Source organism: Odocoileus virginianus, chromosome 26 (genome assembly GCF_023699985.2).
Source record: "Odocoileus virginianus isolate 20LAN1187 ecotype Illinois chromosome 26, Ovbor_1.2, whole genome shotgun sequence".
Classification (NCBI taxonomy): Eukaryota; Metazoa; Chordata; class Mammalia; order Artiodactyla; family Cervidae; genus Odocoileus; species Odocoileus virginianus.
In genome coordinates this window covers 39,057,960-39,070,477 of record NC_069699.1, presented here as the reverse complement: position 1 = coordinate 39,070,477, position 12,518 = coordinate 39,057,960, and the positions used below count along the sequence as shown (strand labels likewise).

The following is a 12,518-nucleotide window of genomic DNA, read 5'->3' as shown; positions in this document are numbered from 1 at the left end:
TATTTTGGATTCTAGGTTAGAATGATCTTATTGAGAAGCCACTCTCTAATTATATATTGAATATACATCTAAAAAATATGTCTCCCCCTTTCTCCATTCATTGACACTCATGAAATTAAATATTGTTGAGAATGAAAAAATTTCTAAATAATTGGCTCTATGGGAAAAATAACCTTTAAGGGAAAATTTTAAAAACAATATGCCACACTTTCAGTTTGTAATAAAACCTGTTCCAACAGAGTTGCGGTACAAGAAAATACAACTCCTAAAGAGTAGTTCTATCTATTTAAATGACAAACAGTGGGTGTCTGAGTGCTAAAAATCACTAAAAGAATTTGGTGTTGTAATTTATCATACTACTTTGTTATACCTCCAATGAAAGATTAATTTTCAGCAGTATCTCATCCCCAGACTTCCTATTCAAACAGAATTAAATTCTCTGTACATTAATACATACTTTGGTGGCAAGACATTGATGTTCATCTGATACCATCACCAACTAATTGAAATTATATTAAAGAAGAAGTAAGATTGATTTCAGTGAGTCCTGACTAAGTGGCTATTTTCACTGTTTAATAGGATGGTTATTAACTTTTAAAACTGCTCTTGTCATTGAAAACCTAAATTAAAAGTATAAAGTGTTATAAGCTAAATGTTAAGATGAATCCATCATAATTAAGAATAACATGAAAAATAAAATTTTTTATTAGATAGGGTGAACATTCTACAGTAAATGGAGCAGTAAGTAGCCTATAAATAAATATTCATGTTGGTGTGGCTATAAAAATATCAACTCTATTTGCTGCCTCTGGTTATGTGAAGGCTTTAGCTAAGGAACCAAGGGAAAGTGGACCATTTGGCAATTTCCTCAAAATTAGGGGTTGCAAACTATAGTCGAGAGGGGCCAGAGAGGTCGCTTAAGTAAGTGAAGCAGAAAAGCTCTGACTGTACCCACATTCTTATGAATGGAGAAGATTAAACTTCATAGGAGAACTTAAAGCTCCATTAAAAGTGTGCAGTTGCCACTCAGCTCTGACTTCCTGATGTTCAAGAAAGCAGAGTCAGTTAACGTCTCAATTGTTTTAAAAAGAGGTCAGAAATTTTATGTGAAATTGCCTGATTTAAAATGTCAGCTGAAATGCTTTTAAGATACTATATCTTGAAGTTTATCAACAAAATATCTATGGCTCTTTAAAAGCAGAAAAAAGTGAAAAGTGCTTTAGCGAAAAGCAGAGAACTGGGGCCAATATCACACGAATGCCAGGGAGAACCCTAGTCATGGCATTTTGAATGAATGGAGTGCTCTATGTCACCTTACTGCTCTCTGTGGAAATTTCCCTTAAAACATGACTCAGTTTTGATTCAATAAGGACTCATTTGGAACAGACTATGTTAGTAGTGGAAAGGAAACACCCTCTACTGCTGTAGCATCTCCTGGATGGGGTGGGGAGGCGGTGATGAGGAAAAATGAGATAAAGTTTTAGAATTGAGTTTCTTAATAGTTGCTTGAATACTCCTGGACGTTTATAGAACAGGTAAGCACATTAGAAAGCTTATACAATTTGTCCATGATAAACTCATTATTTTATGTCCCAAGTTAGTAGGCATATTAGGACCTGTCAATCATTCAACAGTTACTAAGCACTTAATATGTTCTACACACATAAGGACTAGGGATAAAAGCCAAATGAGACATGCTGACAGTCTAAAGGAGGAGACAGATAAGTAAACATAGAATTAAAGTGCTGGGTGAGTGTTATATGAGAATTATGAATGTGTGGATGGTAATGATGATAACTGTACCCAAAAATGTCTAGTCAACAGGGGGGAAACCATGGAGGGATTCCTGGAAGAAGTAGCACCTAAAGAGCAAATAGCAGATAAAATCCTTATCTAAAGTTTGGCCTATGTGTGTAGATTATAATTATGTACAGAATGATTGGTTCAGATTTCAAAATCATATTCAGAAACTTCAGTTAGTTAATTGACAAGGGTGACTGAAGTCACAAAAGCAAGGAAATGACAATCCTGATTTATTAACCACACACAGAATAATGTATGGGTATTACATATGATTTAACTCTTGGAAACTACCTAACACTGAATGCTAAACAATCTTAGATGAATAAAGAAAACATACCCAAATATAAGACGATGGATATTATTTCATTTATAAGGCGCTAAAGCATTTCCTTAATGTCTTAAATAATTTAACCTTAATAACTGAAGTATTTGCATTTAATCTTCTGCATTTATGAATGTTTAATATACAATAAATTAAAATAATTATCCTATAAACAGAAATCATCAATTTATTCCACATCCAGCTCTATTTGTTACTGGGTTCAGTCTCCAAGATTTCCCAGACTCAAAATCTCAGTCATCTTTGATTCCTTCCCCTTCCCTATTTATATCCACTTTAGCATCAAGCCCAGTGGATTTGCCTATTAAAAACAATGGTCGGGATGCTCCCATGTCTCCACCTTCCATTTGCTCAGCCCACTGTGCTGATTCATACATCAAAACTTGTTTATGAAGTTACTTATAGCCTCTTGATATCCACATTTCCAAATATTTTCACATCCTGACTTTCTCTTAGCAAAACTTTGTTGGTTTCTACACGCTTTACTCTGCTTCATGCTTCACACCACTTTCTCATTGTTGCCCTGCCTCCTTCATGCACTCTTCTTCCTCTGCCCCTCCTTTTTCCTGGGCAAGTCCTTGCATTTCCTTCTTTAGCTTCTTTCATTGTTGCTGCTGCCATTCTCTACACTCTTTGCAGGCAATTTCATCCATTCTCATGATCTGAGGTGCCACCTGTATGCTGAGTTCAGTTCAGTCACTCAGTCGTGTTGGACTCTTTTCGACCTCATGGACTGTAGCACGCCAGGCTTCCTTGTTCATCACTAACTCCCAGAGCTTACTCAAACTCATGTCCATCAACTCGGTGATGCCATGCAACAATTTCACTCTTTGTCGTCCTCTTCTCCTCCCACCTTCAATCTTTCCCAGCATCAGGGTCTTTTCGAATGAATCAGTTCTTCACATCAGGTGGCCAAAGTACTGGGGTTTCAGCTTCAGAATCAGTCCTTCCAGTGAATGAAAGTGAAGTCATTCAGTTGTGTCTGACTCTCTGTGACCCCGTGGACTGTAGCCTACCACGTTCCTCCATCTATGGGATTTTCCAGGCAAGAATACTGGAGTGGGTTGCCACTTCCTTCTCCAGAGGATCTTCCCGACCCAGGGATTGAACCCGGGTCTCCTGCATTGTAGGTAGATGCTTTACTGTATGAGCCACCAGGGAAGCCCTTCCAATGAATATTCAGGACTGATTTCCTCTAGGATGGACTGGTTGGATTTCCTTGCGGTCCAAGGGACTCTCAAGAGTCTTCTCCAAAAAAAAAAAAAAAAGTCTTCTCCAACACCACAGTTCAAAAGCATCAGTTCTTTGGCACTCAGCTTTCTTTATAGTCCAACTCTCACATCCATCTATGACTACTGGAAAAACCATAGCTTTGACTATATGGACCTTTGTCAGCAAAGTAATGTCTCTGCTTTTCAATATGCTGTCTAGGCTGGTCATAGCTTTTCTTCCAAGGAACAAGTGTCTTTTAATTTCATGGCTGCAATCACCATCTGCAGTGATTCTGGAGCCCCCCAAAATAAAGTCTCTGTTTCCCCATCTATTTGCCATACAGTGATGTGACTTGATGGCATGATCTTAGTTTTCTGAATGTTGAGTTTTAAGGCAACTTTTTCACTCTCCTCTTTCACTTTCATCAAGAGGCCCCCAAATCACCCCATTCTCAATCTGAATGTTTCAGACTCCTTTACCAACATTTCCATGTTTCCTTTCTAACCTTCTTTCTCCTGGATTTCTATGCATTGATTCTGTTGCCAGTCATCCAAACTAGGAAGTCAACTCAGCGTCATCCTTGACTTTTCCTTCTTCTTCATTTCTAATTAATTTTCAATTAAAACTAATACCTATAGTTATTTTTCAACTCCGTTTCCTCATCTACACTCTGATTTCTATTTTCCAACTTCAGGACCTCATTTTTTTTACCTAGATCATTCATCTACTCATTCATCCATCTTTATAATTATTAAGTGTCTCTGTGTGTCTTAGTTGCTTAGTCGTGTCCAACTCTTTGCCGCCTCATGGACTGTAGCCTACGGGGAGAGTCAATTCCTAGGTAGGCTGACAAGAAGTCTGGGGTCCCCGAGGAGGAGAGAGAGGTCTGGGGCTCTTAAGGGGGATATAGGGGTCTGGAGTTCTCAAGGAGGAGAAAAGGACAAATGTTTTTTTCTTTAAGCCCAGAGCTGATGATTGCACAACAAAACAACTCATCTTGCTCAAGGATATGTTTTCCCTTAAACTCTGTACCAATGATTATATAACAACAATGTATCCTGCTTGAAGACATGTTTCTCCTTCTTAAGAACCTTCTGACTAATCCTGTTATCTTAAAATGTATATTCTGGGAGTGGGTCTGGTAAGACCTTTACAACCTTGAGACATTCTTTTGATTTACTGTAATAACCCATTAAAAAAGTATATAGCTCCCTTGCTAAGATTAGTGAGGGGAGAACTCTCCGTCCCCTTTGTAATGTCTATGTCAGAAGTTTCCTCTGTCCCTTTATAAATTTTAATAAAACTCCTCTACACAAAAGCTTTTGAGTGATCAAACTGGGTCCTTGTTCTGAAGATAAAACTTCTTCTTTGTAGATCATGAATTCAATATCATTCACAGTAAGCTATCACTACCAGGCTCCTCTGTCCATGGAATTCTCCAGATTGCTATTCCAGGAGTGGGATAGTCCCTTCTGCAAGGTATCTTCCTAACTCAGGGATTGAACCTGGGTCTCCTGCACTGCAGGCAGATTATTATTTTTTTTTTTTTCATTTATTTTTATTAGTTGGAGGCCAACCTGCAGGCAGATTCTTTACCATCTGAATCTCCAAGTGTCAAGGAGGAGTCAGGTCCTAGACCGACAAAATGATACAAATGAAAAAATGATACAAAACCCTGCTCTCATGGAGCTTACCTTCTTGCTACACTTGCACTGACTTTCTAACTGGTCCTGCTGACTTCCAGTCTCATCCTTCCCACCCATCCTCCAAAGTGATATTCCATCTAAAATGCAAATCTGACCAGGCACTCCTCCTGCAAGCCCTTCAGTAGCTCCCTATCACCTGTGAGATAGAAGTTCAGGATCTGTGGCTGTAAACACAAGGCCCATCAAGAGACTGCCCAGTTCTCCTCTCCAGCCTTACTACTTTCCTACCGCCTCTCTTCAGCAACACTGAGTTATTGGACTTACTGCACATCTCATGCAGCTACTCTCACTGCTACTCCTTCTCTTCCAGGAATACCACCCCCACTCAAGCTGGTTAATGCCATCATATCCTTCAGGGCCCAACTCAGGCATCTTCTTCTTTAGGAGCTCTTCTCTGACCATCCCCCTGGTGCTCCGCAGTCACTGTGGGTTCTGCTCAGGCAGCATGTACTACATGATACAGAACCGCTCTGTTTAAGTATGTCTTAGTTCTTTGGACCATAAGCTTCTGATGTTATCTCACATCCATTCCTCCACTTCTACTGCCCTAGTCCTTATTAATTCCAATCTGGAGCACTGCATATGTTTTCCTCGTCTGCACTTTTTAGTCCCCTCAAGCCATTCCAAATGTCATTACCAGATTAATCTTCCCAAGTACAGAATGGACTGTATGTTCTCTTTAAACCAAGCTTAACTGCTTCTTTTTCTCTCTAAAGTGGCTCCCAAAGAGTGGAATATGCATTGTATGTGAAATGGTTTTAGACTGTTCATGGGCATGGCATTAAGTGGCTATGGATCACAGAATAAAAATTTCCCTCTATCAGTTTTGTTTCAATCCTAGTTATGCCCAAGAAAATGCTTCAACATATATCTAACTCTTGATAAACGCCTGTTAATAAAAGAGTAGGCCTCAGGACAGAACCCTTTACTTAGCTAGACTCTAAAATACTGTTTGTTTTCAGTATGTTTATTGTTAATGGATAATTTCTATTTCTGGAAAGTTATACTGATTTTCCATTCATAAGTATGATATAACTTAAAAAAAATAAATTTAAGTAAAAAAAAAAGTTGAGTTGGTTTAAAAGGAAAAGTATTATTTACACTGGAACAGTTAGTATCCAAACATGGTAAAGTCATGAGAGTAGTACTGAAATGACTGACATTTGAAAAAGACTAGTCAGTCTTATCAGGTCAAAATTTATTAGCCTGTAACCTACTGCTTACCTACTTATACATTACTCTGCTTGGTGTCTCGGAGGTTACACAAATCTCCCAACCTGTACCAGGCTGTTGGATTATAGAACTGAGGTTTCCTTAAGGCTACTTTACGAAATCTGGGAACAATGTTGCATCATTCTCTGTTCTCCAAATACACCGCACTTTCCAGCCTCCACATTTTCACGTATGCTAGAAATGCTCAGTCTTTCATCTCTACCTGTTGAAATTCTACTAATACAGTCCTTCAAAGTCCATCCCAGGAATAATCTCCTTCATGTTCAGTTCAGTTCAGTCGCTCAGTTGTGTCCAACTCTTTGTGACTCCATGAACTGCAGCACACCAGGCCTCCCTGTCCATCATCAACTCCTGGAGTTTACCCAGACTCATGTCCATTGAGTCAGTGATGCCATCCAACCATCTCACCCTCTGTCGTCCCCTTCTCCTCCTGCCCTCAATCTTTCCCAGCATCAGGGTCTTTTCCAATGAGTCAGCTCTTCACATCAGGTGGTCAGAGTACTGGAGTTTCAGCTTCAGCATCAGTCCTTCCAATGAACACCCAGGACTGATCTCCTTCAGGATGGACTGGTTGGATCTCCTTGCAGTCCAAGAGACTCTCAAGAGTCCTCTCTGACACTACAGTTCAAAAGCATCAATTCTTTGGCACTCAGCTTTCTTTATGGTCCAACTCTCACATCCACACATGACTAACTGGAAAAGCCATAGCCTTGACTAGATGGATCTTTGTTGACAAAGTAATGTCTCTGCTTTTTAATATGCTGTCTAGGTTGGTCATAACTTTCCTTCCAAGGAGTAAGCTTTTTTTTAAATTTCATGGCTGCAATCATCATTTGCAGTAATTTTGGAGCCCCCCAAAATAACGTCAGCCACTGTTTCCACTGTTTCCCCATCTATTTGCCATGAAGTGATGGGACCGGATGCCATGATCTTAGTTTTCTGAATGTTGAGCTTTAAGCCAACCTTTTTCACTCTCCTCTTTCACTTTCATCAAGAGGCTCTTTAGTTCTTCTTCACTTTCTGCCACTAGGGTGGGGTCATCTGCATATGAGGTTATTGATATTTCTCCTGGCAATCTTGATTCCAGCTTGTGCTTCCTCCAGCTCAGCATTTCTCATGATGTACTCTGCATATAAGTTAAATAAGCAGGGTGACAATATATAGCCTTGATGTACTCCTTTTCCTATCTGGAACCAGTGTGTTGTTCCATGTCCAGTTCTAACTGTTGCTTCCTGACTTGCATACAGTAAGTTTCTCAAGAGGCAGGTCAGGTGGTCTGGTATTCCCATTCTTTCAGAATTTTCCTAAGTTTATTGTGATTCACACAGTCAAAGGCTTCGGCATAGTCAATAAAGCAGAAATAGATGTTTTTCTGAAACTCTCTTGCTTTTTCAACGATCCAGTGGATGTTGGCAATTTGATCTCTGGTTCCTCTGTCTTTTCTAAAACCAGCTTGAATATCTGGAAGTTCACAGTTCACATATTGCTGAAGCCTGGCTTGGAGAATTTTGAGCATTACTTTACTAGTGTGTGAGATGAGTGTAATTGTGAAACCTTTTCTTATCCTGCAGTCAGATCGATTTCCATCCCTTTCACTGTACCAACAGCACTTTCTCTCTCTACAGTGCTTCCTATCACAGTTTTGGTGATATTCTAGATATTCAAACAATTATATTTTTTCACCTCACAAATCTTAAGCTCTTTCACTGGAGGGAAGAGAATACATCTATTCATTTTTAATACAATCATGGAAGCTAACAAATGCTTCATATACAGAGTAGGCCCAGGATTAGTATTTACTGAAATAAATTTAATATTTTAAGCAATATTCATGTGACACTTACAATTTTGCGCTTGATCATGAAGAGTGGGATTTTTGCATGAAGAGGGGTTGAAGACAATTCCTTGTGGACTGTTGATAAATACAATCTTCTTTTTATGTTCCTCAAATCAGTAATTCTGAAAAAAGAGAGAGAAGAGAAAAAGATTCCCATCAATATAATAACCACTTCTTTGGATAATCATCAAGATGATATAATCTATCATATAGGCCCTTTTCAACAGGGAGATCAAATGCAGGATTTAAAAATTGCTTTTTCTTTGAAGAAGTAATAAAATGTCTTCCTTAAATTCAAAGTGCTCACATGCCTGAGTGTATAAATTCTCTTAATATGCTAATTTATTTCAGTACTCTACCCTATATTACTAGTCTTCCAGCCTATGAAAAAATTCAATTTGTATGAACTGAGAAACTGCTAGCCTTTAATAACCATGCTTGTTCCAGCCCCTTAAGCTTGTGTTATCTTGGGACATACTGTCACCTACTAAATAGGAAAACATTATGGGTTTCTTTTCCTAAAAATTCACCTGTCATTTTATATAGGCTCTTGGCCTGCTTAGAGACAGACACAAAACACTGACTGTCAGTTTCACTTTCTAAGCACATATCTTCAAGCCAGAATTATAATACACAAGTTTATTGCTCACTACGCAGGTCAACCCACAGTGATACCAAGGACACTGAATTTGAACATCTTTAATAGATTTAGACCACAGCTATGATCACAGAGATTAGGTTTGCTTCAAATTGATAGAGGCTCATTTTTATGTTCTGCTTCTTTTAGGTCTCAGAGGTAACAGAGCAGGCTTAAAATATCCAAACCTGTCTCAAGCTGCTATACTGAATTATTGATGCTTCCTTAGAAACTGTCTTTTTATTCTCCAATAATAGTGGTATTTTCCATATTTTTGAGCAACTTTGTCTGGGTGCACTAACTGCTAATTTTCTACAATTAGCAATTCCTCAAGGAGACATTTCATTCAAATATACAGCTACCAATATTTATAGTGTAATTAACTATAGTGTAAATCAACACAGGATTTTCCAGACCTATCCCTTGCCTTCCCTTCCCACTTTTCTAATCTCATTAAAACTATCACTGAACAATGTTAAAAACAGGTACAGTAAATATTAGGAGACATGATTTCAGAATATTCCCCAGACCTAAAAATTCTATCCTACCTGCACTAAACAATACCATAAATTCATTTAAAAAGCAATAAAGCCTTTCAAGCCATTGTCAGAGTTAAGGTTTAAAATGCAAAAGTGTTAACACTACTGAGGTTTTACCCTTACAGAGATAAGAAAATGTGGAATATTTGCCCTAAGATACTCTCTTCAAAGTGGGAGCAACACATGAAGGGGAGGCAAAAAATATTAGATCACCTTTCATACCAACCTTTTAAACTGTATCTATGTAACTTTCATTACATATATAGTAGTGCAACATGTTTATATATATTTGAAATAATAAATGTATCTGTATGGTTAGTGTGCTCACACATTTTACCAACAGGATTCAGGATCGAGTATGTTTGTAAGGCATTGTCAAAAGGGCTGCTTTTCACTCTCTTCAGTATCAAGTACTGATTAGGAGATGAAAGACTATACATACAGCAATTCCACAAAGAAAATAAGAACAAAAAATTCCCTTGAATCAAACAAAATGTTTGATTGTCATCAACCAAAAAATTATTTGAGACACCATTTCACTAAGGTTTGCTTTGCTTGTAGGGATAAGACCATGTCATTTTTATTTGAAGAGGTATGGACCACACTCCAAACAGAGGGCTATCTGAGTATACTCCCACTTCATCAACAGATGGAACAATAGGAACATTCATTCATTCACTTTTTCAACCAATATTCCCTGAGCCAAGCAACATCCTGGGTATATATTGGGGAATGCAACAGTGAAAAAGTCAGGATCGCTACCTTCCTAGAGCTTCTAGTCTAGTGGAAAAGGCAGGTAAAAAAAGTATAATGAGATAAAACAAATGCAAGTTATCCCAAATGCAGTGAAGGAGACAAAAAAAAGAGACTGAACTAGAAAACATCAAGAAATAAACTACTTCAGACAGTAAAGTCAGCAGGGCTAGGACTCAACAGGTAAGAGAGAGACGTGAGATAGAAAGGAGAGGTAACAGCCCAAATCATGCTGGGGCTTTATGCTAAGGTAAGGAGTTTAAAATATATGTATTGTGCACAACAGGAGGCTACAAGAGGGTCAACATTCTACCATGCATGATGAATAGATATCATAAAGATAAACAGATATGGTCTCTTTTATTTATTGGGGTAAGATCTGTATAACTGAAATGTACAGCTTTTAGTGTTCAATCTCATTTATGTATATGTTTGTGTGTTTATATATATGTATATGTATATATATGTATATGTATATATATATATAAATGAGTATTTTCCTGCATGTTATCATAATGGTATCTTTTTATTTGGAAATCTCTGAAAGAAAAGTATCAAGAATAGAACACAGAAGACTCACATATGCTTTATCTAGATTAGTTTATTGCTTAATGATGAGCTTTAATTAGCAGAAATTTTTAATTTTCATGATGTCCAGTTGATCATTATTTACAGCAGTGCTTTCTGTCTTAAAAGAGATCCTCACCTACTCCAAAGTTGTAAAAATACTTTTCTGTTTCCTTTCACATCTCTACAGCTTTAGTTTCTACATTTAGCCTACGATTCATCTTATATCAAGTTCTCTGTACTGTGTGAGGTACTGTGTATGGTTCTTTCCTTTCTGTATGTTTATCCAGCTGTCCTACCATCATTTATTAAAGACTTCTTTACTCACTGAAATGTCTTGGTGCTTTGCTGAAACTCAATTGACTATAAATATGTATGTATGTGTATTTCTGGACTCTTTATATTAATCCATTTGCTTCATTTACCCATTCTTACACCAATGTCACACTGCTTTCATTACTGTAGATTCACAGTAAGTCTTCAAACTAGGTAAAGAAATTCTTCAAGTTGGTTTTGTCTAAGATCTGTTTGGCCCTTGCTTTTCCATACAGATACTAAGATCCTCTTATTTTCTGCTAAAAAAAGAAAAGTTATTGAGAGTTTAACTTGAACTGTGTTGAATCTTGATCAATTTAAGGAGAACTATATTGACTCTTTCAATCTACTTGCATGTTATCTCTATTTATTTGGGCCTTGTTTAATTTGTTTCACAATGCTTTCAGCTCAGTTCAGTTGCTCAGTAGTGTCTGACTCTTTGCGACCCCATGGACCATAGCATAATAGGCCTCCCTGTCCATCACCAACTCCCAGAGCCTACTCAAACTCATGTCCATTGAGTCAGTGATGCCACCCAACCATCTCATCCTCTATCATCCCCTTCTCCTCCTGCCTTCAATCTTTCCCAGCATCAGGGTCTTTTAAAATGAGTCAACTCTTCACACCAAGTGGCAAAAATATTGGAGTTTCAGCTTCAACATCAGTCCTTCCAATGAATAGTCAGGACTGATTTCCTTTAGGATGGACTGGGTGCATCTCCTTGCAGTTCAAGGGACTCTCAAGAGTCTTCTCCAACACCACAGTTCAAAAGCATCAATTCTTTGGCGCTCAACTTATAGTCCAACTCCCACACACATAAAGACTATTGGAAAAATCACAGCCTTGACTAAACGGACCCTTGTTGGCAAAGTAATATCTCTGCTTTTTAATATGCTGTCTGGGTTGGTCATACGGAGAAGGCAATGGCACCCCACTCCAGTACTGTTGCCTGGAAAATCCCATGGATGGAGGAGCCTAGTAGGCTGCAGTCCATGGGGTCGCTAAGAGTTGGACACGACTGAGCGACTTCACTTTCACTTTTCACTTTCATGCATTGGAGAAGGAAATGGCAACCCACTCCGGTGTTCTTGCCCAGAGAATCCCAGGGACAGCTGAGCCTGGTGGGCTGCCGTCTGCGGGGTCGCACAGAGTTGGACATGACTGAAGTGACTTAGTAGCAGCAGCAGCAGGTTGGTTATAACCTTTCTTCCAAGGAGTAAGCGTCTTTTAATTTCATGGGTGCAATCACCATCTGCAGTGATTTTGGAGCCCTCCAAAATAAAGTCAGCAACTGTTTCCACTGTTTCCCCATCTATTTGCCATGAAGTGATGGGACCAATGTCATGACCTTAGTTTTCTGAATGTTGAGCTCTAAGCCAACCTTTTCACTCTCCTCTTTCACTTTCATCAAGTGGCTCTTCAGTTCTTCTTCACTTTCTGCTATAAGGCTGGTTTCATCTGCATATCTGAGGTTATTGATATTTCTCCCAGCAATCTTGATTCCAGCTTGTGCTTCCTCCAGCCCAATGTTTCTCATGATGTGCTCTGCACATAAGTTAAATATGTAGGGTGACAA

The 12,518-nt window shown here is 38.4% G+C and overlaps 1 protein-coding gene across 14 annotated transcripts in view; it reads right to left on the bottom strand.

The window, feature by feature from the left end:
• The window catches only part of CFAP20DC (CFAP20 domain containing), a 282,240-nt gene that overhangs the window by 181,497 nt on the left and 88,225 nt on the right, over window positions 1–12,518 (bottom strand). For all 14 annotated transcript variants that reach the window (XR_011483719.1, XM_070455795.1, XM_070455786.1 and 11 more), the window contains one exon: window positions 8,139–8,253. Coding sequence is in view for 13 of the 14 variants with exons in the window: in XM_070455795.1 (XP_070311896.1) it covers window positions 8,139–8,253 (115 nt within the window). In the remaining variant the exon portion in view is untranslated. The remainder of the gene's footprint in view (window positions 1–8,138; window positions 8,254–12,518) is intronic.